Here is a 26,163-nt window from a genome sequence, read left to right as displayed (position 1 = left end):
AGGTTTGCAAGAAATTTTCAGGACTTGGAGCAGCTTAGGTTTTGAAAGCTACTGTGGTTAATGGATTTTAAATCAATTTGCTTTGAACTTTTGTACTTAAGCCGCATACTGTACTTCCCTTACAGCACCAATTTCTAAAGTTATTTCCTACATACTGTAAAGTGGAAGAATGCAAAAAACGGAGACATGAGACAATTACAGTAAAATCTGTAAACCTGTAAAACACAACGGAACTCAGTTGAAACTCTCAAGTATTAAAAAACACACAGCTATTAGAAATGTTGCCTCACGCCGGCCAGTTACAGTATAACTTGAGTTTCTCTACGATGAAACTGAGCACATTTCAGGAAAACAACAGGCAGAACAAGTGTGCAAAGCAATGAGTGCCGTTTGTCTGGAAGTGCCTGCTCGCTCATCGCTGGCAGTTAGAAGTGGTAGATGCTATGGTGCATTTCAATAAATCAGGTGTTATGTTCCAAAGACCTGCTGGCTCTGCCCATGCTTAATATTCCTTATCTCCTGTGGTAGTCAGCACCTTCTGAAACATATCACTTTTCCACACCACATGGGCTTCTACAAACCGCCCTAGAAAGTAATTGGATTTTAAATGGAACTCAGGAAAAATATTAATCTTTATTGTAATGTTGTAGTACCACATTTTGCTGACACTTTTTTTTCCGTCAGATCATATTTTAGTCATAAATGAACTGTTTACTGTAACTTGTAAACTATCACAGGATTTTCTATTTCAAAGGGCTGCCTTAGTCTAAAGTGGATGCCCCCGTCTTTACAGATGCATTGCTAAGGGGCATTTCTGAGATGATGGAGGGACTGAGCACCTGAGAAATTTCAGTGATCAGCAAAGATTTAATAAATGGAGGTTTTAGAATTATCCAGTCTGTGCTATAATTGCACAGAAGGCTAGAATCAAATGTGATGTGTCACAAGCCAACATTAAAAATGTAAAAATTGGTCATAAAGTTTTCTGATTTCATCATTTTTCATGAGAATGCTTTTGTGGAGAAATTACTATGTATTTTGAGGTGTGCTGACTGGAGACTAAGAGTAATTTTAAAACCAAGTACAGGTATTGGATCACAGTTTTTGCTTTGCATGCATACAGCTTAGATAATACAATATAAAGCATAAATATTTTTCATATTATGCTTTATACTACTCTGGGTTTTTGGAAACAACAATCATTAATCAACTAAAAAAAATGCAAAATGCCTCACACCAGCACTGGTGAGCTGAGGACAACACACACACCTTCTCTGCACAAAGTCCGTAGCATCCTTATCTTGATCATACAGACACATCTGACATCTGACATCTGATACTCACTCACAAGACCACATTTACCTGTAGAGCTGCTCAGCAGTAGAGTCATGCTTGACTTCTCAGTATCTTAAAAAGTCATACCTTGACTTGTGATTAAGGGATTCATATACCAAGTCTAAGAGTCTAAGATTTTGAATCTGAGCAAGAAATCCACTGTCAATGTATCACACATGAACTTTAACATACAGCACACAATAATTTATCTGGCTTACTTACATCTCTACCATTTTACACAGGTAAGTATTTTGCTGGAAAAATGGGGATGAAATACTGTACATTGCTCAAGGAGAGACTTTGACTGAACCTGCAATTCTTCAGTCAAGAGTCCAGAATCCTGACCACTGCACCACAGAGCTGCCTTAACGGGTATCACAAGCTTAAATAAAATATGATGAAGTTGCAGTAAGTAAAGAATTTAGGTAAAGATTTTTTTTTCTTGGTGGAGGTAAAAGTGTTTTCATTTTGTTGAAAAGAGAACAAAATGATCTCACAAAGAAAATCAAAGAAAACCTGATTAAAAAATCAGGCTGCATCTCTTGCTGTCTAAACGCTTGTGAGAGCTTCAGTATTAAGAGCTGATTTAGCAGCAGTCTTATGTTTTTTACTGCTCTATAAATTGACACATAACACTTTTACAGTATGTTGTAAAAGAATGTTAAATTAACACATTACATCATTCTCACAGTTCCATTTCTGAAAGCCTTCAGATCTCAAGCAAGAGGTGAGACCTGGAAACATGGTTTTTGTCTTTCCTGTGACTCATTCTGACATAAAGACAAGGAAGAAAGAGACCGATACCTTGGAAACTAAACATTAAAAAATTCCCTTCTCGAGCTCAAGAGGACAATGCAGCTACAGAGCTCTGCTTCTCCCACAGCAATGCGGAAAACAAGTACAATAATTCAAACTAAAAGCAACTAAAAGGATGCACTATCAAGAATTTGATCTGTTAAATGTCAGACATATAATTCATATACTACGACATACTGTGGGTCAAGCATTTATGGGAAATACAGCTTTTAATTTATTTGCAGTGTAGCAGCAAGGTATATTATTACACCTAGAATTAAGTGTTAATAAAGATTTATGACAAGGCAACTGTGTATCTGTGGGCTTCTCTGTAAATGCAGAGAATTATGGTTAAAAGGCCCCTCTGATAAGGGACATCACAAAGTCTAATGATAAACTGTATAGTGGAGATGGACTCCAGTGAGTCTGTACTTTAAACAGACAGGTCCATGGTCACCGTCTCACTGTCCTTCACCGAAAAGAAGATATACCAGTGAGAGACTTGCAGGGTGGGTCCCAGGACTATACCTGATAATCACAAGCTGTGAGGATGTCGCACCTTAAAAGCTAGGACCCAACTCTTTTTTGTTAACTCACTGGCTCCTCATCTCTCTCATACTAACCTGGCAATTTTACTATTTCAAAGAAGTGACTGCAAGCAGTTTGAACCAGAACCGGCTTCACAGGGTGGGAAACCTTAAGTCTTCTGTTCCATTCAAGTTAATCCCTAATAATCAAAGTGATTTAGCACTGGGGTCAATTAAGTAATTAGTGGCCTATTCATGAATTTGTGTAAGACTCAAAGGTCCTGTATTGGCACGGAATGGACGAGCCTAGACCAACCCCTCATGCACTCCCTGGTGTTTTGTGGCCACACGATGACACAGCTCTGCACTCATACTACGTCAGTATTACAGGCGCACAGACGCGGGGTGTGTGGATCGATTCTGCCTGGGAATGGATCGAGAGCTCACGGCTGTTCTCTTGTTTTTATTTTTCACACCTTGCTGAATGCAGATGAAAACTGACGGAGCACCGATGATGAAAAGAGGAGAAGGAACCTACTCGGAGAAAAACATTTAACACTGGAACCCACGAGAGAGATACTCAGAAGATGAAAGCCAAGGTTCTGTAATTTTCAAATTTCCCTTATTATTTGTGATGGCTTCAATTTTCTACAGGCGCAAAGAAAATGCTGGAACATAGTAACAATTGCATTTACTTTTTTTTTCCGGATACCATTTATACTACTTAAAAAACATTCTTGCCATTATCAGTTCACATAGACTGGCAGCATGTACAGTACCTATGCCTTTTTTCACAGCTAAAAGTAAAGTTCTATCCTAATCACTGTGGCGATTAGTTCACTAATCCAATAAACAAAAACAAGAAAATACCGTTTGTCCCATCTGGTTGTGAGTTTAGGCTATTTCTCCACTAAGGTGCAAACACATAAGCCTAAAGTCCTGGTTAAATTGTAGGTGTCTTTATTGCACTTCTGACTTGCACAGTTTGACTTGTATTACACAGACACAGACCTGTAATAAGTATAAGTAATAATAGTCATAATAATAAGTAATAATCATTTGAGATCACTTTCGTTTTGCTTTTCTTCAAACCTACGAATCTATGAAAAAAAAAACCCTTTGTCCGAAAAAAAAAATACAAAAGGAGCCACAGTCACTCTATGATATGGTGTAGTGATGAATCTATCCACCCCCAGCTTCCTGTGCTCTGACGCGTTTCAGCCTCATGGTATGGTTTCTTCTCGGATGGACAAAATGGCCAGTGTGAAACGTGCTGCACTGCGAGGGCTGAGCTCCGACGTGCCACTGTGAAAAGGCTGCAAGAGAAACAGCAGCTGTGCTACATGCCCATAACTCTCCGCTAATCGTGAGTGAAGACGAAGGATAGAAAACAAGGTCTCTCTCTCTTCCGAAACACACGGAGTCACCATGATGACAAGCATTCACATTTCCAAAAACGACGTAAAACGCTGTAGGGCTAGAAAAGTGTATAGTGGGGCGTTGAGTCAGCCTGCATGCTACAAAGTCACACAGTTGAGGTAAGCCTCATGCTGAAAAGTAAAAAGATGAAAAAAACAACCTTTAGGTGTGGGGCTGACATCCACCAGCCGAAACGTTTTCCTTTCCGTTTACTCTGCAGCACGGGATTAACCCCTGCTTGCTCTGAGAACAGTAATCAAACACCTAACAAATCACCAGAACGGAGATGTTCAAAATTCGCTTCGAGTTCTTTGCACTTTTGCTGTAGTACAGAACGTGCAGCGCCACCAGTGTTATTATTGGTAGCTCAACTTCAAGCCATGTGGCTGAAGCCTTTATCCAAGACAATTGTTCCATCAGGTGATGAAGAATGAAGCCATAGAAGCTTTCAACTCACTGAAAAAATAGCATTTTGTACCTTAAATTAATGGCACTCATGTCAGCTTACAAGAACTACAATCACACCTGGGAAATAATATGTTTACAACTAAAAATTCACAGTTTTACTGTCCAATACATACAGAGACACTTAATTAACTATTATCACATAATTACATTATTATTTGTGCACTGTAACAGAGTTACTAAATCACAGTTTATTTTACTAAGACCTTTTGTCATGATTTACTGAAAGGCAGGTCTACAAAGCCCATGCTGCAAAGACAAACTTTGACCATGACCACCGGCACAATGATCTTCATCTGGGGTTGTGACCAGAGGAGACTGGGGCACCGTGTTCATCTCCCAGAATTATTGTGAAGGACAGAGTGAAACCCCCTTAAAACTCACATATTTATCTCCGACCGGGAGAAAAGCATCGATTTTCTGCAGCCGGGGTTGTGGAGAGCAGTAAGGCAGGGCCCCTGGAAGTGATCTGTGCCTCTGGTCTCCCTCAGGTTTGGGTGTTTAACACTCTCTTTGCGTTGGGAGTCCAGGTGAGGGATTGATGGCTTCATCAGCACACATCAACGGGACTTTGTTCATCCCACTATGCATACTTACCCAGCCTTAACAAGCTGCACACAAGGCATTGTTTTTTCTGTCAAGCGTTTTCTATAATTAGACCGACAAATGCACCTCGGGATGATATTTATCTCTCTGCTGGTGAGAGCAAGCCGCTGTGGCTGGGAAGGTCAATAAAAAAGACTCCTTAAATAAATTCTATTCTTGTCCAAAATAAAGCATGCAAACCTCCCGGAGGTCTGCTCTGAGCTCAGGTACGACCAGCTAGGATTTCTGAAGCTCCACATCTAATCCAAAGACACTTCTGCAAAACTATTAATGAGAGACAGAAGCCAACTCAAAGGACGATGAATGAGCAGTGCTCTCCCAGTACAAAATGGCCTGTTAGTAAATTATTATTTTCCTGCACCAATTCCCACATTGTATATATCTAACTAACTGTCATATTAGCTATACTGTAACTCAAAGGCCAGATCTGATATTTCTGTAGGTGTAACTTGTTCCTCTGTTCATGATACAATTTTGGATTGTTCCAACCACAGCTATTGTACTTCTGGGGTAGCAGATATAGAAAATATATTTTCTATATTAAATTTAACAAATGGGCCAACAAGAATGATGTAATGTGGGATCTTTTGTGAAAACAGTATACAAAATGTAAGGAGTTATCATTATTTTTAAATGATTTAATTTCAATGTTATATTATTATAATGAATATTATAATTAAGTAAAACAATGGGTGCAAAGCAGGCTACAAAAATACATTATTTTATATCATAAAATAAAAAAAGCAGTTCAATATTTTGTTTTGATATTTTTATCATATTAATGGTGGACACGGTAGTGAAGGATGCAGAGTGAATACAGATGTACACTACATTGAAAGCATTGCAATATTTTAATGAATCAAATGTTTTTAAAGTTAAAAAAGGGCACATCATGTTCACAGTGCTATAAAATGATTGTGACAGCTATGCACAGTTACATGAATGCAAATACTGAAAACCTGTTTACTGATCATGTATGAATGAATTAAGCCAGAAGGCAAACACTAGCAGCAGCTTGTTGACCTAACGTTGACTAACTAACCTGACTTAGATTACTGCACAATGAGCAATTCCCTCACTACTGCCACTGGGAAATAAACAAAACATCTTTTTTTCCAAATATATGTATGAATTACATAACCAAAAATAATAAAGAGGAAAAGTGATTTATAGACAAAAAATAGTCTTTTGTTGTCTAAAAAGAGAGAAAGTGCCCCAATTTAAAGCATGAAGACATACTGAAGAGATGAGAGATGGGTATATTGGGTCCCAGCTTTTACATATTACTTGAACACTATTCCTTTGTTGCAGGTTAGTGATTTTCTAAGTAATATCAGGTTCTAAGTATGTGTATGGATAAACACTTTCAGATCTATCAATTCTTTGCAGTGTGTTAAAAGAGCAAGAAAAGAGAGAGGAAAATAAAAGAGTTAACTGCAATATTAGTCGTTGTGCTAGAGGGATACGATCAAAGGCTGCATAAACTATTAAATGAGTAAAACTTCAATAAGTGGTGCAAGAAGAGCCGAGAGCAGACTGGGAGATGGGTCTCACGGTGCTATCTAACGTTTCTCACATTGAGTGTGTGACTGAAAGCATCTGTGGGTGTCCAGGAACTGGAAGCAAGAAATTCTGGAATTTCATGTCCTTTTCTCAGCTGACTTGGTAATACTGTATACTTTCCTAACAAGCCTGCAGTTATCAAGATGCAAAATAACAAAATCTGGTTCAGTTGTTTTCCGTTACTAAATGTGTGTGACCTCTCGGGTTCTTATGCTTAAGGCCAAATACCAAACTGACATTGTGGCACCTTTTACTGAATAATCTGCAGCACTTCCATGACAGGCACATGCATATTCATCGGATATTGATCTGATTTTATCTCGAGTGAGCTGCTCTCATCACTCCCAAACTTTCCACCACCTGAGAATTAACAAGAAACGTCCGGAAGAGAACTCTGGATCAATGAGCTACTTACTACTAGCTCTGAGCTCGGCTAGATCAGTAAAACAGCCTCCTTTCGTTTGTAACCATCCATATGTTCTGAAGACTCTGATTAAATCAAAACCTTCACCCTCTTAAAAAAATATAAGGAAGGACACAGCATCAAGCAAATCAAGCAAAATAACAACTTAATGGATTTGAGATTTAGGAAAATGAACTACTGTAGTGCTTAAAATATGAAAACCAATCCATCCAATATGCGCAGCTCTTAAAAACTGTTTGGTGTTAGTACCACATGTTATGCTTTCAATATGATTTCTTCACGGAGTGCGCTGTGTTTGTCTTGGCACTTTTGTTTAATTTGCATAATGTTTGTTCATGTAAGTAAAACAGTGTTCTTTCACTTGGATAAAATGCATTACTGATTCTCCAGACCAGGTATTATCCCTTTGATATTAGCAGTATTGGAAATTTCTAAGTCCCTTGGAGGATATTATTAATAAAAGAGAGATGTATGTGTCAGGGCCTGGAGTTCTACTGCTGTAATGCAATACAACAATTTTCACCTTCTGGGACCTCAACTAGATACTGGTGGAGGACAAATAAAGAGGAAGGTCAAAAATAGCTCTGTCTCAGGGTCAGGAAACTAGCAGGACTCCAAACAGCATCACATTCACCTTCCTTTCCGGGTTTGTAAGGGTTGTAAATACTGTGAAACCTGAATGTTTCGAGCTCATTGTGCTCCTGCATCTGATAGTTGATAAGACACAAGCAAAGTGCTTAAAAAGCCATCAGAAAAGTAGAGTTCAAACACAGGTTTTAACAGCAGACAGTTTTAAACAAGACCCCTGAAGCCAGGGATTACGACATTTGTATGGAATAAAGAAAAAAAACATGCAGGGTTGACCGATCTAATCCGTTTACTGAAACATTACCAAAGTGATCAATCAGCTATAAAAAATCAGATCAGCAGGGTGTAACGCATAAACAATATTCCTATCACCTCAGCAAAGTTTATTGAATGAGCTTCAGGAATGTGAATTTGACAAAACCTCTACTACTATTCAACAAAGTCCAACAGAAATGCTTATCTTAAATATTCTGTACTCAATTCTCCTGCCTTCTAGCTAATACAGCTGCCTATTAATGTCTGTGTTCACAGCTTGAAGTCAATTTAACCGGTTATCATCACAAAACCTTGACAGAATTAGAAAGTCTTCTAGAAGACCAGCTTTGCTGTTGAAGCCAATGCCCTGGGTTCTTTCAGTAATAGGCAGGTTGAGATTCTCAGATCCATTAGTTACAAGCAACCAAACATCCTGCATGGGCTGAATGGCCTCTTCTTGTTATCTTATGAAGACGGAGAGACCAATAGCTGACCAATGCAGAAGACACAACTGCTTTTGAAACCCATGTGTGGGAAGAACTATGGACCTTGACTAACCTCTTATCGTAGTAGGCAGCTCTCTATCCTTCTATAAATCTTCTAGTGCTGGCATACGTGTACTTCATGCTGCAGTGAGCTTTGTGTTGTGGAATTTCACTGAAACTAAACTTGAAAAAAACAATCAGACATCCTTTGGTACCAAAATGGAATGGGTTGTCTGAATAATGAAGCAGTGTGCCATACATATGTTGATCTTTTCATTTTAATGTAAAAAATTATTCAGATACTTGCCTGCCACCTACTCCCACACAGATTATATATTGCCCAGAGTCAACTGTCTTCTAATTAAATTTACAATCCATTTTCTGCTGTAGACACAGAGATAAGAGTTCTGTTGTTTTCACAATGTTACATATAATACAGCTTTTCATAAGTCATTAAAATATACTATACCCACTGTGGGCATCACAGAATGACGGAGCCCAGCTGAAACCTAATGCAGAAAGGCAAGCTGTGATTTACATGTTCCTCCAATTTTTTCAACAACTACCAGAACATGAAGTCCTTACAAGAGACCCTCAGGTTGTGCAGCATCATTATTATAGTATAGATTTAAATAATCTGAACTAAGTGCAGTGAGGAAGATGCAAGAACAATTTTAAAATACATTATTTCATTCAGTGTATTTACAGGTGATCACACATATTCTAAATACACGAAATGCAGTTCAATATGCACCTCCCATATTTTGCACTGGATACTTTTGGAAAAAGCCTTGGCTCAATCTCTGTGATGTCAAGGTGAGCAGATTCAGGATCCGGGTGCACTCACAGCACTTCAAAGTGTATCCACTACTTAGCTTAAGGGAAGCTTCCTAAGATTTTGTTTCATATTGCATTCATTAATTTCCTTAAGTAAAACAAAAGAGCATATATATTGCATATATATACAGTATATATATACATGGAGGACTCCCCCCTTCGGCCGTTTTCCACCAGTCGATAATTTCATTAACCAATGCACCAATCAAGTGTCACAAATGTAATCCCTCCCTCTTAAGGGCGCTCCGGCTCTTTCACATTTTAGTTGATTTTGTGCACCTGCTCCCTGTTCCAGCCCACCTTAAAAGCCAGACGCTCACTCTGTTCCAGGCTCTGCATTGGAACACGGACACCCGGAGGCCCGCCTACCACCGGGTTGCCCTACGTCCACGGCTCGAGGGCACAGGCCTCCTATCAGCATCCCGAACCAGCCGAGTCCGGGACTTGGAGTGCGTGGTCCCGTAACCCCGTTTATCTCCCCAGCCCTTCGCCGGATCCCGCTCCGGTTTTTAACTTTGTCAAGTCTGTCTTGGATTGGATCACCCGGCTCTGGACTTTTGCCTGCTCTGTATTTCCCTTTGGACTCCCCTTGGACTGTTTGCCTGGACCACGCCCCCCCCCCCCCCCCGAGCACCTGCGCACCTTCGTCACGACCCCCTGTTCGTCTACCAGCCCAGTTCCTCGTCTCCTCCCCGTGTCTGTTCACTCCCTTCCGGATTCTGCTGTCTGCATAGGGTCCTGAAAATGCTTCGTAACATCAAGCTCCCAAGGCACTCTCTATACCCAGCAAACACAGGTCCAACCTCACCCAAGGAGAAATTCAGGCAATCCAGTCTATCCACAACAGAGATGATATCGTCATCAAACCAGCGGACAAAGGAGGCGCTGTTGTAGTATGACGTAAGGACCTACATATCCTTAAAGCCTCTAGACAACTAACTAACACTTCTGCCTACCTCCCTCTCCAACAGGACCATACCACTAACTACCAGTAGAAAGTGGTATCCACCATCTTATCCTATCGTATCAGCAGTAAAGAGATCCTCAAGGAGGTGAACTGGCTCATCATTGAACATCCCCAGGTATCTCAATTATACCTTCTCCCCAAAATCCACAAACTGGACACCCCTGGATGCCCCATCGTATCAGGATGCAACTGTCCGACTACTTACATCTTGGCCTTTCTCGACAGCGTCATGAGACTGCTGGTTGCAGGTCTTCCCTCATACATCAAGGACACCAAGCATGCCCTCCAACTTTTTAATGATTTCCAATTTCAGGGCCCCGAATGCTACATTTTTACCATTGACATTACATATCTTTACACCGTCATTCCCCATAGTGATGGCCCTACAGCCCTCAAGCACACGCTGGACAAATGCACAGCGCTTGACCCACCCACCCACACCCTGGTACGCCTTGCAGAATTCGTTCTCACACTGAATGCTTTCTCATTCAATAACCTTTTTATCAGCAGGTTATTGGAGTTGCCATGGGCACCAGAATGGTGCCAAGCTATAGCTACCAGCTATGCCAATATTTTTCTCGGCTGTGTAGAAGAATGCTTCTTCACTTCCTACACTGGCTTTGTCCCTGACCTCTACAAGCGATACATCGATGACTGCGTCGGTGCCACCACATGCTCTAACGACCAGCTTGAGCACTTTCTGCATCACTTCACCAACTCCCACCCATCCCTCAAATATACAGTTAACATATCTTTCACTACTCTTCCGATTCTAGACATCAACTTCTCCATTAACTATCAGGACTCTCTACTTCGGTCTATTACATTCCCAGTGATTCACACAACTATCTCCTGTATAGCTCATTTCACCCCAAACACACTAAAAACTCTCCTTTTCTCACAGTTCCTTTGGCTACGACGGCTCTGCAGCGACGACATCAATTTCCAGAACCAAGCCCTCAAAATGTACTCTTTTTCATCAACAGAGGATACCCTAGCAGTGTTATTGACAAGGCCCTTGGCCAAGCCAAAACCTCTCCTCACCTATCCTGACTTCATACCTCCTGATTGGCCTCTCTTTCTGTCCCCTGCTCCCTCCTCTCGCTCCTCCTCTCTCCCAGCTTTTGTTCTCCCGCTACATTACCTTTGCCTACTGCCCTGTCTTTCTCACACCTGAAGAAGGCTCCATGGCTGAAACGTTGTGTTTTCTCTCTTCTCTTTTCAGTATGGAATAAACGTATTACTTTTTCTTATATACGGTATATATTATACATATAACATACTTGCTTTACATTTGTTGATATCTAAATATTGCAATCCTTAAAACACTAACACACAGTATTTGCATTATGGAACAAGTAATAGGTTTATTCCATACTGAAAAGAGAGGTTTTCAGGCCGTGGAGCCTTCTTCAGGTGGGCATTATAGCAATGTATTTATAGGTTCATTATAGCAATGTATTTATAGGTTCATTATAGCAATGTATTTCTCTACACAGTACTGCATTGCTTACAGATGCTACGACTTCATTCGAAAACAATAGCGGTAACTGTTAAAACAGCTACAATTACACTGACGCTGTGATCACCCATTGCTGGTTTGGAAAAAAAAAAACATTTAAAGGCTTTTAGTATTTATATGGGTTTTTACCATAAGGCCATGCTTAGCATGCTACTAGATCTATAGAAAACGAGGATATGTTTGGTGATCTTAGATTTAGAAATGAAAGGATAAGTGATGGCAATTTTTTATTTTATGATACTATATAGCTTTATTGTAGTGCTACACAAACACGGGCATTGAATGCCAGAACCATTCAAGAACACGAATAGTTTACACAGACACATTTTTTCAGCTTGAGAAATTCCAATTATCTTTCCTTTTCTACTCCTTGTATTGCCTGTTCCAGCGACTGTATTTATCTCTGTGGCCCTGGAATGGCAAAGCAAATTTTTTCCCCTCTTCTTCGGTGGATGTTCTGTGGAGTTATTGCTTTAATAAAATGACCACTGAGTGTGTTTGTTCCTGAGTCCCTATGAAATGTCCGGTGTAATTATATTTTGCTAAACCAGTGACATTTATTGGCTTACAGTGATGGTACGTTTGAAAAGCAGTCTGTTTTGCTGCTGCACATACAGTACAGCATGAGACTTACAGACCCTTACAAAGTGATTTTATTTCCTTTGGGTCTTCAGCAGCAAAACTGACAAATTCTGAATTAATGTGAGCACTAGGGGTCTAGTTCTGCAAATGCTGTATCTAAGTAACGTTTTCATAGTTTTTAATTTAATTGTACTCACCGTGTGTGCACTTACTGTACATGTACTGTATATTCAAATTGTACTGGCAATAAAAACATTTCAAAAGGCTGACAAAGGATATACTAGCCAATCTTTGAAATTAATGCCACTGAGAAAGCATAATTAAATTCAATGGACTGAATACTTGAAGATTAGGATCATTCAGAGTACAATAGTGTATTGGCTTTATACATGTTTTCTTATGCTTACTACACTATTGGAAACAAATTTCACACTTTGCTCAATAAACACTTTCAAAAGGCAAAACGGTTCAATCATTAAGTTAAGCTCCTTTAAGAAGAAGCAAAATCTACAAAATCTATTAGTTACCCCTGTGCTGAAGCACGTGAAGTAGTTTGTTGTGTAGTATTTTGTGAGTTTTGCATACATCTTGATTTTCCAAGGCTGTTTCAAGAATTATGTTTAAGTTTTTCTTTTAGAATATGCCCCCACACTAACTCCGTAATCTGTTACAAAACGTTTGTCTTGGGCGGAATATACCCTTAGTAACAAAGCGTCATGTAAATAATGTTATACAGTCCTAGGGACCACTTCACTGTAACTATAGCTATTGACACACCCAAGGAGGCAAAGCCTTTTAAAACCAGCAAAAAAAAGCAAGCAATTGAAGATTAATTCTGTAGTATTAAAGCTACCATGTGATTTCCCAAGAAATAACACTGGAAAACAAGGATCAATGATATGTGGGCAATCCAACATGATCAAGGAGAATAAAAATGAAATATTGGCTGTGTTTTACCACACAAAATCACATTAGATTAGAAAAGAATACTGCACTATTTTTTAAATCTGAAATAGAAAAAAGACTGGGTATACTTTTTTCCCTGTTTTATTTTTTATAAGCAGTGGAAAAATATTTCTTCACAGACGTGCGATGGCTTTATTTCACCTAACTCTAAAGAGGCCTGGTTGTGTTGCAATAACAAGAAAGTGAAAAGCAAAATAAAAAAAAAATGCTGTGTATATAGTTTACTTGAAGAAAAACTGGAAATGTCTGATTGTACTTGTGGTTGTGAAATAGTATCTTACATTTCATCTACCGATTATGTCTATCTATAGCTATACTTTGAAGAAAGCAACGCATTTAAATTAAATTTAAAAATCTATGTGCCAAACCAAAAGGCTTAAGTGACATAGTTAGTGCAGCCCATACATTTATAAACTGGAGCTCTGCTCTTTAAACTGAAGTCTGTCTTCACAATTTTAGTTGACCTTAACTAAAATTAGATGCAAGCACCTGTTACCCAGAGCAGCTCATTTTAAACATTCATGAGCTGCTTTGCATATGCAAGCTAGAATTCTCCCTTATTTGTTAGTAATATATGAATCTTATCCTAAGGCGTTTTATCTCTAATGGCAAACTCTACTTGAATTGTGCAGATTTCTGTTATGATTTCTGTTTTTGTTCTCACTCAAAATAGGTTCTGCGTCCACCAGTATTTCCCACCTGAATCAGAGTCGTTAAGCACGATTTAAATTAAGCCAGACATGAGACTGAAAAACACACTTTACTTCAGGGGTATGGGGGTGGTTTCCATTAACTTTCCCGTTTGTTAACCTGACAGCAATGGACTGTAACCCACATTACAGATGTGCACATTCCTGCTATGCTGTGTACTGTAACTGAGGACTCTAGAGAAACAGACAGCCAGTGTGCCAATATACAGTAGGATTTGAGATTTTTTTAGGCGTACCCATGGTTTTGTCAAGTCTGAGTCTCGGATTTACTTTGGTACGTGTAAGTCTGCTGGATCATCTTCCATGTCTCTGCTGGCTCACAGTGCTTTTTTCAGTGGAATCACTGCCCTCTGCTACATGACATTTTACTGAGCTATAACACCTTAAACCTTTTACGCCAGACTACCTGTTATCATTCCCTGCAGCCCCTCTGTCACCAGACCACCTCTGTTCTAATGCTCCCTGCTCACCCTGGTCTGCTGGGTTTCACGGACTTGTATCTGCAGGAAGCAGGAAGCAGGAAGCAGGAAGCAGGAAGTGCGGGGACCATACCTGGATGGTGGGGGGAGACCGGTGCTTTCTGGTGGTCGTGGTGGACATGGTGGTGGTCGTCTCGATGAAGGTGGTTGACATTTCTGGAGGTACGGAGGTCGTTGTGGCTGATCCGTGGACAGAAGGAACATCGCCCACTAGTCTGACACTCCCATTGATTTTAATATTGGGGTTGTTTTCAGCGGCCATGTTCAGCACCTTGAGACCATTGTAGTACAGGCCAGAGAGCTGTCCCTGGTAGGGTCTCTTTCGGTCATTGCCTCCAATGGTTATAGTTGCCTGGGTGTTGAAGATCGTCAGCTGCCGGCCTGGGAAGGACAAGAAATAAAAAAGGGATACAAAATATTAAACAGCGACAACATCACAACTTTCTAATTTTCATCTGGGTACAGATAGTTTAATCAACAATAATGGTCTCTTTAAGCAATTAAAGCTAAGCTGATATTTACATGTGTTCCATGATTCTGCAGATAGAGTGAATGTTTTCACAACAGTAAATTACATAGCTCATCTCTCTTTTACTGTTGTGAAAACAGTTGTATAGGCTTCTGTAAGTGAAGGATGTTTCTAACGGAGCACTTTTTTAATCGTGCTACAGCTTTTTTTTCCCTCTCCTTGAAAATCTATAATCATCAAAAATGAGGAGCTGAAAACGCTGTAATCAAAGGCCAGAGACTAAAACAAGTAGAAATGAGATTCTTAAAGGCTTAATTTTGCTTAAAAACCTTGACCCAAACAGCAGGCTGATATCTGTGAGAGTCGATAATTCTGTTTGAGGGGCAGCAGCCCTGCCACAGAGTCAGATCACAACATCTGGTCGAAGGCAGACATCTTACGTTATCTTGGCCTAAAGGTCATCATTTTGAGAAATCATAATTATGGGTTCTCAAGAAAAAGACAGAATGGTCAGTTAAAGGTCACATTTTTATGTTCTGCTCCAAATTACACCTTTGAGGGCACTTTAGTGAGATCATGGATTAAACACAAGCCCATAAATCTTTTAGCACTGACATACTAAAGAAATAGTATGTCAGTGAAAGAAATTGGTAGGCAACATTAAAAAGACGTAAAAAAATGTTACCTTGTGATCTGAAAGGGAGGGTTGATCAATGCAAAGATTCTATGAAAGAGGTCAAATCTAACCTATTTGCTAAGCCCATTTCCTAGTACCTGTTTGCTAAAAGGCTAATCACACTTGTTTTTCACATTTTGCATCTCATCTACTGTACTGCACAGTAAAAACCAGGGTTATTTGCTGTCGGTTTACTAGACTTGGGTGGAACATTCCTGCATGTCTGTCTGTGATGTACTTTAGTTGGGCTCTACAAAAGCGTGCTTTCAGGGGTGGGTAGCACAGCGAGGTCATGTACACATTTAACAGATGCAATGGATGGCAAATTAGTCTGATTGCCTTTTAGCAAAATCCGTGCAGATGAATATACTGAAATTCAAAACACTGTAGATACTCCAATACCTTACTAAGCGGCATGCTTAATAAAACTGTCATGTGACACATTTCACAACTCAATTACATTTGGCATCAAATAAAAATTCACAGACATACACCACATAGCAAGTTGATTCATGCATGTAAGCATTTATAATGGGATTTGAAAATAGCTTTGTGTTTTAGAGATTGTTAAAGGGACTTTATAATCTACTTAGGAAGTTTAAGTAATGACCTTTAAATGCATTTTATAATGATATTAACCCATAATGGTAATTCATGCAGCATTCCCTCTAAGTATTATGCTCAGAAAAAAAGACACATTTTAAGTAGAATAATTACTTCTGCATCAGAATCTCTGTTGACCTGTAAATTATTGACAGATCTACTTGTACACAGAATTGTACATGTACCTTAGAGGGAATGAATTATGACAGGCTGATTTTGTCTGGTTTGTTAAAAGTTAATTAACAAGTTTTAAATTAAATATTTTAAGCATGCTATAAATAGTTATACACCTGCTCATGCATTATTTATAGCACTGTATACATCTACGCAGTCCCAGTCCCTTTAACTGAGTTGGATGGAAATGCATTATAATGTGATTTAGACAACGAAACATAACATAAAACTACAATAAAACTGGAACATAAATTAAAACATTCATTTATGAGTACGAAAAATGATTTTGGTTAACTGACATTTATTGCAGGCTTTATTAGTGTTTATTTATGAGGTAAAAAAACAAACAAAATAATCTGTCCAATTTTAAAAGTTTAATAAAGGTTACCTTTCTCTTGAAGCCATTCCTCTACGGGCCGGGTATATTTGAATGGGATTTTCTTATTTACCATTTGAAGACGCTCATAATCACTGCTGCCTTTAAAGTTTAAAAAACAGCTTGAAACAGTCGGCAAGGGCAATGGTTATTTAAGCACATTTTCCTTTGGAACAGTTTTTTAAACATTTTTATGAAAAAGTTTAGCCATTTTTTAAGCGAAGTTATTTATTACACTGGCATTTATATTTTCATTTTGTTTCCTGAATTTGAAGACATTCTACATCTCCCTTACAGTACTGACTTCAGAAAGATTAAGTTTAATGAAAATTAAAATTTATGGCCCCTATTATTCAGTTCAATGGAGTAACATTCAAAAAGCTCATCAGCTGAAGTATTGGTGAGGTTCTCTTTGAGGTTGCAAGCAACGAAAATAAACATTTTTAAATGAAAGATTATAAATTGAGGACATATTCGTTTCGGCATTAAGAATTTTTCAACAACCTCACTAAATCATTATGCAATCTACTTTTCTTTTGACAAAATGCTGCGCATATGTGATCTGAATATTTTAATGTTGCATGAAGATTTCAAGACAAGCCGTTACAGTATATTCAAAAGACTGACATTTTAAAATTTTAAAAAGTGCTATGCTGATCATAAAACGTAATGGTGTCTTTGCTGAATAGCATATGCCTTTTATCACAGAGGTTGGACAGGAAACAGCAAATCGAACAGCAATAGTGCATATAGATTTTACACATAAAAAAGATATGATTTCATAGTTACACGTATAGAAACAATATATGTTCTAGATGTATAAATCAATAAAATATTAATCGTGTTTAAAATGATAGCATTGGCCAGAACTGAAGAAAAAAGAGAGCGGGTTTAGTTCAGATAGGCCCTGGGTGTGTCAGAGATAGTCAAGACGACTGGCTGGAAGCTGTGTGTTTTTTTGGTAGGCTTCCAGGCCCTGCTGTTCACCCAACAGTATAAAGTTGTACCACCAGGGAGGCAGCATCCGAGCACAGTAGGAATCACATACCAGCACAGGGTGTGAACCAGTGCAGCACAAGGCCATGACAGGAAGGTAAGGCACTCAGGTGGCGCATACAGTACAGTACAGCCCAGCATGTGACTAGAGCAAGGGCCTCATTCTGTGTGTGGTACTGGCCCTCAGCCACAGACCTGTCAGAGGAAGCACACTGATGTACTGTACAGATTCACCCTGTTAATAATAATAACAATAATTATAACAACGAAAATGCAATATTTATTTATTATATTGAATGTCAACAACTGCCTACATACAAAAAATATGGGGTATAGATTTCTAAATTCTTATCCTATTACAGAATGCAGGCTTCACAAATGTTTGAATCAAACAACCCACACTCTGAATTTATACATCCATTTACTGTATGATAAATTGGAGAATTAGCTAAAAAAAAACAGTTTCTAAACACTGAACAACACAGAATTGTAGGAAAGCAGAAACAGTTTAGCAGAGATTTGAAATAGCCTTATACTACTGAAGGTGAAATAAGGTTTGTGCGAAATTATCTAAAAGAAATAGCAATTTACAGTAAGTGGTTGAAATAATCTGTGGTAAGTATGATATGCTGTATTTCAGCATATGAAACTTCACTAAATTGTTTTCAGCAAATAACACAAATTGAAAATAAATTAGAATTGACTAAACTAATTATTTATAAAACAGGCACAAATACTGATTTTGACTGCTTTGTGAAACATCAAAGGTTGCTGGAAGCCGAAATAGGTTGGAGAAAAATGTGATCACAAAGGACTAAGGGTTAATAAAAATTTAGCATGTTTTATGCCTTTGATCCAGTCAAGAGACTGTGAACATATTCACTGAGCCCCTATAGAGGAAGTAACTTCATCTCTAAAACTAAATATTGCCAGGAGGTGTAAATATGAGCTATCTGCTTCAGCTTATTTCCTTTTCCAACCTTTTACATGCACAGCTTAATGGTAGCCATGTATTTTAGTATTTAACATTACATATGAATATTGAACACAGCCTCTTATTCTGTCCTTAATGTTTCAGAATAGATACAAGAAGATTCCTCCCCAAACGAGACACAAAACCAACTCCAGGAAAGGCAAAGAAAAAGCACAGCAGGAATTCTTCTCCAGAGTGTTGGCGGTCAGTCTTAAATTATTTTTCTTAGCACACCCGAAAAAAAGCTTCATAATAAAGCAGACAGACGGCTTTGGATAAAACAAAGCAGTTGATCGTGTCACAAGGAAATACTATGTTGACCACAGGAAAATGATCGTGAGTGTCCTCAGCAATCTATGGAAAAGAGTGCTGTTTTCCTTCTGGCACAATCAAAACACAACAAACAGCATTTCCATAATAGTTTGCATTCAGAAATGATTAACATGAATGAGAGTGTTCTGTGCGAACGCTATGTCCCTCTGTTGAATTGTATATGAGGATCACTGTGGATTAGTAATGTATATCAATACTAGTGCTTTAGACAAGCACACACACATCTAGAAAAGACTTTGCAGTCAGTTTGTTGCTTGCAGTTTATTTTACACTAATTTTGCACTTTGCCCTAAAAATCTTACCTTTACATAATATTTCATCAGACACAGAAAGTTTGGTTCAATTAAGTATCAGTAATGACTCTTTGTGTGGTTCTTCATTACATCCAAACTGCCCAATAGCAGTGCTGTGAGAGTGAAGTGGGACACTGTGACTTCATCACTTCCCTTTAAAAGCACTGTTCTAAACTGTTACTTTAGGGCAAAAAAGTAAACAATTAAAATCTTCCGAAGAAATGTTATGTGGTTCTCAGCACAGGATGACAAAGTGACCTACAGGTGTATAATCTCTAAATAAAATTCTGCTTATTGCTGTCGTTAGCTACACACTGCCAAAAAGACTATTTGCGGTACAGTCCAACAGTATGGACAGTAAGTATCAGGCAATATGGTCAATATTACAATATATATATATAAATATACAATAGAAAGAAAACATTTTTAAGAAAGGTGAGGTTAAACTGAAAACTCTGAAAATATTTTACCAACCTTGTGTGGGGGTATGTTTGAACACAAATGAAGAGAGTAAAGGGAGATGATGTTTATTGGGCAAAACCGAGCTTTTTTTTAAGGTTAATCAGACCACCAGACATTAGCACACTAGTCTTCTCACAAAGAATGTGTAAAGTGTAGCATGAACAGCAGTGCAGTTTAATGTGTTCCCAGTAGGGCATCACTTCCAACAGCACACTGCGCCTTAATGCCATGCTTGGATACCAGCGGAAAGCAAGCATGATCATTACTCATGGTCGAAGCCTGAACAAATATAGTCGGGTGATGAGAAGAACCACTGAGAGCAGGTCATCTTTGCAATCAGCGTGGCAGATCAATCTCACCAGCACATTGTCAGATAAAAGACAAGAAAGTGTGATTGCATTTTTATTTCTTGTCCTTCTTCTGTCATAGTCCTGCAAGAATTGTTCTAAATTACAGCATTTTTGTAGCATTAATATATCAAACCAAAAACTTCCTGCTACAGCGATCAGTTATACAATTCACCAATTAAAAACAGCAAGGGTCTTCACAGATGCTGGACTAGTTTCATGCTGTGAACACGGATATTGTTGGTGCAACAACAACAGAGCTGTCAGATCGTGCTCAAAGTTTTGCTGTGCACAAGACAAACCCTTAAATTCATCACCCATTTCTCTTGAACAGCATTTGCATCACAGGCTAGTAATTACATTCCATTTCATAGTACTCTGACGAACTGAAGCATTTCAAAAAAGGTAATTATATATTTATAGTTTACTACATTTTTCTTCAGGTGGTGCCTGTTTTTTCAGTTGTTGTTTTACTCAGCTGAAAGGGATAAAGCAATTTTGCCCAGTCTGTGAGAAAGTCAATGCAAAACACTTAATGCATAATTTTAAGGTAAAAAAATCCAACGAATGATGTTGCACACCATAAAACCATCGGTAAAGGCACGCCAATAAAATGTGAAGTCTATACCATGTTAGAAAGTAAATTTTTTTAAAAAGTCCTGTTTGTTTTTTTTCCGCATACTTAAAAATCAAACTGCCATGAAGCTGGGATGAGATGTTTTTGTAAATTCCTGGCAAGTAATAGTTATGTCGCATTTGATTAGGATCAGCATTTGTTTAGGTATCAAATGGCTTTGTGTACCACATAAAGTTGTAATTTCCTTTACTTATACATTTTGTTGTCGTACGTGTGAGTGATTGCTTGTTCATCTTCATCAGATGGGTTTGTGAAATATTTTGCAAACCTTTGTCATAAGGTGGCTGTATGAAAATATTGCCAGTTTTTTAAATATTCATTCCCTGTCGAAACACAGTTTGTTATATTCTGTCGATCTGTATGCCAATAATACTACTTTTTATCCATGCCAACCAGGGCATTCTTTAACCAGATTTACAGACAGAAAATCATCACACATTTATGCAGACTATGAGCTGTTTATCCTGACAAGACCTGTGTAGGTACAGTACATCTTTTTTGTAACAGTTTAGAGTCACTGACGTTTGGGTGTTTGATTGAGGAAGGGCAGACATCCAGGGAGCCCTTCAGCTTCCGACATGCTACCAGCTCTGCAGTGTCACACAGGGGGATTAGCACTGATTCGAGGAGGGGTGCATCCCTCAGTGACATCACTTCCCGGCACCTGGATAGGCTCGCTGTTGGCTGAGAGAGCCCTGGCCGACCAATCCCAGCCCTGGGCCAGTTACAGCACACAGTATCTCAGACACACGGTCGCTGTTGGTGAGTGCTATTCCCTGGGCTCAGAATTCTGACGTGGATCTCAGCTGAACCCTTGGGGGTGTGGGTGAGTGCATTTACCGGCTCCTTTTCTGTTTTTCACATGCAATCATGAATCTGGAAGAATTACAGCAAAGGAAAACAAAAACACTATGTGCAGAAACTGGGCATTCCTAAACGAATCAGATGGATTTTGGTAGATAGCATCTATTCAGGTTTTACTTTTCCTCTCACAGAATTGACTGGTAAGACTACAGAGTAAAATATAAACTTGGTGTTCTTTTTTTCCATGTTTTGCGTTCTTTCTGTCTGAATTGTTTTGTTATGACAGCTTGTTGGAAATAATGGATTGTTCTGTTCCCCCCAGGAGCATCTCAGAGAAAAGGGTTAATGGAAATAATGGAAATATCCTCCAGGGTTCTTCCTCAAGAGACACTAAAGTAAATGCATAAGTCCTGGATGATTCAGGCCTCCTTACTTATTCAGGTGTCTCATCAGAGGAGCAGGTCTGAAGAGTACACAGATCCATTTTTAGATTATACTTAAATTGATTTCTTTCTAACCGGTCAGCCACTGACCACACACTTGATTTTCCAAGAATGCATTTACCTCCTTATGGATGAGCTCTCTCAAAGCTGCCCATTAGTCTCAGACCTCCTCCCCACATTCCAGAATTCTTGTCAGGAAATGCCTGTATCCATGAAGATTTTTCTCAATATCTTCAGAGACAATGGGAAAGAGCATTTATCTCAGTATCCTGGGTGGTTTCATTTAATCATGGATTAGGCCTACAGCTCATATTGAAAGCTTATCTTTTTCCCTGGAGAGATGTATGAGGGCGAAAGATTCTGTTTTTGATAGGAGTAATTGTATTTAGCTTGTAGGATACAAGCTATTTATCGCATACCTTGGAAATCATTACCTTAAATCCTCACAGATAAGGCCAGTAGCATTTTGAAATCTATTTTGTTTTCTTAACCCTATGAGGTGATGGTTCAGCATAATGATTTGTAGGAATTTGTAGGAAGTAGGAATTTCTTTAGGTCAGTAGACTGTGACCCAGTAAGAGATCTTAAAGCAATTTTATCCACTGGTCTTCAAAAAAAGTCTTTAAAATCTGAGAGTGTTCTGACCACAGAGGATGTTCTTAGTTTCAAAAGCCAAGAAATCATAATGCAAAGCCCCAGTACCTTTTCAGTATTTTAAGACTTTGCATTTTAAATTGGTAGAACCATAATAATAACTTGTTTTATTTATAGAACACTTTTCATCTCATAAGATTGTTAAACGCATTACATACAGGAAGAAGCCCAGTTTCACCAAAGTGTAGCCCCAACGGGGTGACAGTGTAGGTTCAGAGTTCACAGTTCAAGGTTAATTTGCCATTTTGAACATGTGTCAGCAGTTATTTCCTTGAGTAGTTACAGAGTGGTAGCAGAAGGTAGTAACGGCATTTAAACATATTGTAACGCAACGGGGGCTCAGGCAGGCACCCTTGCCGCATTAGTTCAGCCCCCCACCATTGGGGGCTCGAACCCGGGACTCCTGCGTCTCTCTGCAGCGACCTAGCCCGGTGAGCCAAAGAGAGATCTCCCCTGCTTATATCGCCATCCCCGGTGAAGGGCTATCCCATCCCGCTTCTGACACCAGTGTAACGCAACGGGGGCTCAGGTGGGCGCCCTTGCCACATTAGGTCAGCCCCCCACCGCCAGGGGCTCGAACCCAGGACTCCTGTGTCTCTCTGCAGTGACCCAGCCCGGTGAGCCAAAGAGAGATCTCTCTACAGCCCAGTAGTTGTAGTCCTGCTATCACAGGGAAGGGCGGTGACATCACCTGCTCTGGTACGCCGGCTCTTACACAGTGCCTGTCGGCCGTAAGCGTTACACTCTCCCCCGCTTAAATCGCCGTCCCTGGCGAAGGGCTATCCCATCCCGCTGCTGACACCAGTGTAACGCAACGGGGGCTCAGGTGGGCGCCCTTGCCACATTAGGTCAGCCCCCCACCGCCAGGGGCTCGAACCCAGGACTCCTGTGTCTCTCTGCAGCGACCCAGCCCGGTGAGCCAAAGAGAGATCTCTCTACAGCCCAGTAGTTGTAGTCCTGCTATCACAGGGAAGGGCGGTGACATCACCTGCTCTGGTACGCCGGCTCTTACACAGTGCCTGTCGGCCGTAAGCGTTACACTCTCCCCCGCTTAAATCGCCGTCCCTGGCGAAGGGCTATCCCATCCCACTCTGACACCAATGTAACGCAACGGGAGCTCAGGCGGGCGCCCTTGCTGCATTAGGTCGAGAAGTGGGATCTCTCTTTGGCTCACCAGGCTGGGTCCCTGATGAGTGACGCGGGAGTCCCGGGTTTGAGCCCCCGACGGTGGGGAGCTGACCTAATGCGGCAAGGGACCTGAGCCCCCGTTGCGTTACATTGGTGTCAGAGCGGGATGGGATAGCCCTTCACTGGGGACGGCGATTTAAGTGGGGGAGAGTGTAACGCTTACGGCCGACAAGCACTGTGTGTAAGAGCCGGCGTACCAGAGCAGGTGATGTCACCGCCCTTCCCTGTGATAGCAGGACTACAACTACTGGGCTGTAGAGAGATCTCTCTTTAGCTCAACGGGCTGGATCGCTGCAGAGAGACGCGGGAGTCCCGAGTTCGAGCCCCCGGCGGTGAGGGGGTCGACCTAATGCGGCAAGGGCGCCCGCCTGAGCCCCCGTTGCGTTACAATATTAACAAGTGAAGTCTGGACAAACTGAATAGGAGAATGAAAATGAATGGGAAAACTCTGAGTTTCAAGCATTCTGCAATATAACAAAAATATTTTTAAAATAAGAATTTAGAATATTAGCATTCAATGGACCAAAAATAACCTTGAAATTAAGAGAATGCACTGATTTTATATTTAGAAGTGAGAATCAAAGAATCATTAGGTGCTTCCATTTCTTTCCATAAATTTTACATCATTGTTACATTTTCCTATGCTTAGCACCTATGTGGCCTTTTAAGATTGCCCTTTTATTTTGTCTTTTAAGAACACCCCCCTCCACGCACACACTGCAATAATATATGCCTACAACTTAGGAGGCACCAGAGAATTATTATTTAAATTATCTGCACTTTTCTTCAGAGTACACTGTAACTAATTTCAGACCTGACTCCATTCTCTCCTCCAAATCCTACTTTTAAAAATGATGTTTAAAATAATTAGAGTATAATAAAACTCACATTATGATGCTTGGACTATGCAAAATTGTTCTAAATGGCTTTTAATTTTTTTGAGGTACAAAGTTATGGATACCGTCAAACTTGAAGACATGCATAACTACATTACAATTGGTTACGGTAAAAAATACGATTTTCTTTTACGTGTGTGGCCGCATTTGACATAAAATGCCCATTTCTTATTTATAGAATTGTGTAGCCAATCTACACAGACTGTTCTTTTATAAAATGAGTTTTTTTCTGCACGGCTAACTCAGCAGGAAATGGGCAGAGATGCTGTAGTTGAAATTGTTGAGTGTGTTCTAGAGAGGCAGAGGGGAACCTGCAGCACAGAGGCACAGAGCGGAAAACCTGAAGGATCCTGCGAGCTGGATCCATTAGAGACAAAAGCCGAGTATTTCCCCAGAATCCTGCCTTCCTGCTGCCTTTGACATCTAAAACGCAGCACTGATTTAAACCTCACCACCCTGGAGACTGGGACACAGAAAGGCACAGTAATGACACAGCATCAGCTACAGCCATAATTGTGGGTAACTTCCTCTCCTGTCAACAGTCATTACCTGGGACTGCGGCCTGTAGCTGTCAAAAACAGCTGAGGACCAAAAAACCCTCCAAGAACTGAAAGCTGACGTAAGCCTGTCCTTATGCAGGTAAATCAAACATACCTCGGACATCCTTGTCTTGCTGATACCAAACACGCTCCCCAGCTGTGGTTCATTGATCCTTCACATTGCGTATATCACTCAAAGGAGGCTGGCCACAGCCTGCTCTGCAGATATCATTCATGATGGAAATCTAGTCCGATTCCATCAGTGACAGTCCTGTCGCATGACGAAGGGTGACAGTGCTTTCAAACTGTGTCCCTCCAAATTCAATCACAAGGGACCAAATCTATGAGATCAGGAATGAAGCCACCACTGAGCTCTGGAGCCAAAAAAAACAAGGTTAAAGGAAGGGGAGTAGCCCGTACATCAAGTTAAAAAAACCTGAGAATGTGTGCAGAAAAAAAGGACTGAGTATTTCATTCTCAGAAAGTGAATTTAGGTTTTATTTTACAATGTTGCTTCCTTGCGACCACACTAAAAAAATGTTAAAAAGATCTTCAGTTCTTAGAGCAAAAATTCTTTGAAAAACAATAAAAATCAGTGAGGTGTGTCACATTCTATTTATTTTGGTTTCTGGCTGTCCTCATCTCTTTCTGTCTCCCTCTCCCTCAGCCTGTCTCCTGTTCTCTGTTCTTGCACAATCCTGGCCCTTTTTGGTGCACACATCCTCTTCTCCTGCTGCCCCAGCCTGCCTCTCCTCTGCCACAGACACAGGATCCG

At 39.9% G+C, this 26,163-nt stretch overlaps 1 protein-coding gene across 50 annotated transcripts in view; it reads right to left on the bottom strand.

Annotated features, from left to right (window-relative positions):
* nrxn3a (neurexin 3a) overlaps positions 1-26,163 on the bottom strand; it is a 387,994-nt gene that overhangs the window by 33,561 nt on the left and 328,270 nt on the right. For 40 of the 50 annotated variants that reach the window (XR_001478762.2, XR_001478763.2, XR_001478765.2 and 37 more), the window contains 2 exons: positions 16,836-16,925; positions 14,599-14,906 (listed from right to left, as the gene is read on the bottom strand). Coding sequence is in view for 44 of the 50 variants with exons in the window: in XM_015350360.2 (XP_015205846.1) it covers positions 14,599-14,906; positions 16,836-16,925 (398 nt within the window). In the remaining 6 variants the exon portion in view is untranslated. The remainder of the gene's footprint in view (positions 1-14,598; positions 14,907-16,835; positions 16,926-26,163) is intronic. The other 10 variants (XM_069192981.1, XM_069192987.1, XM_069192982.1 and 7 more) reach the window with 1 other exon arrangement.

The sequence above is a fragment of the Lepisosteus oculatus genome, chromosome 8 (assembly GCF_040954835.1).
Source record: "Lepisosteus oculatus isolate fLepOcu1 chromosome 8, fLepOcu1.hap2, whole genome shotgun sequence".
Classification (NCBI taxonomy): domain Eukaryota; kingdom Metazoa; phylum Chordata; class Actinopteri; order Semionotiformes; family Lepisosteidae; genus Lepisosteus; species Lepisosteus oculatus.
Note: the sequence above shows the minus strand (reverse complement) of the source record. Positions and strands in the feature narration are given on the sequence as shown.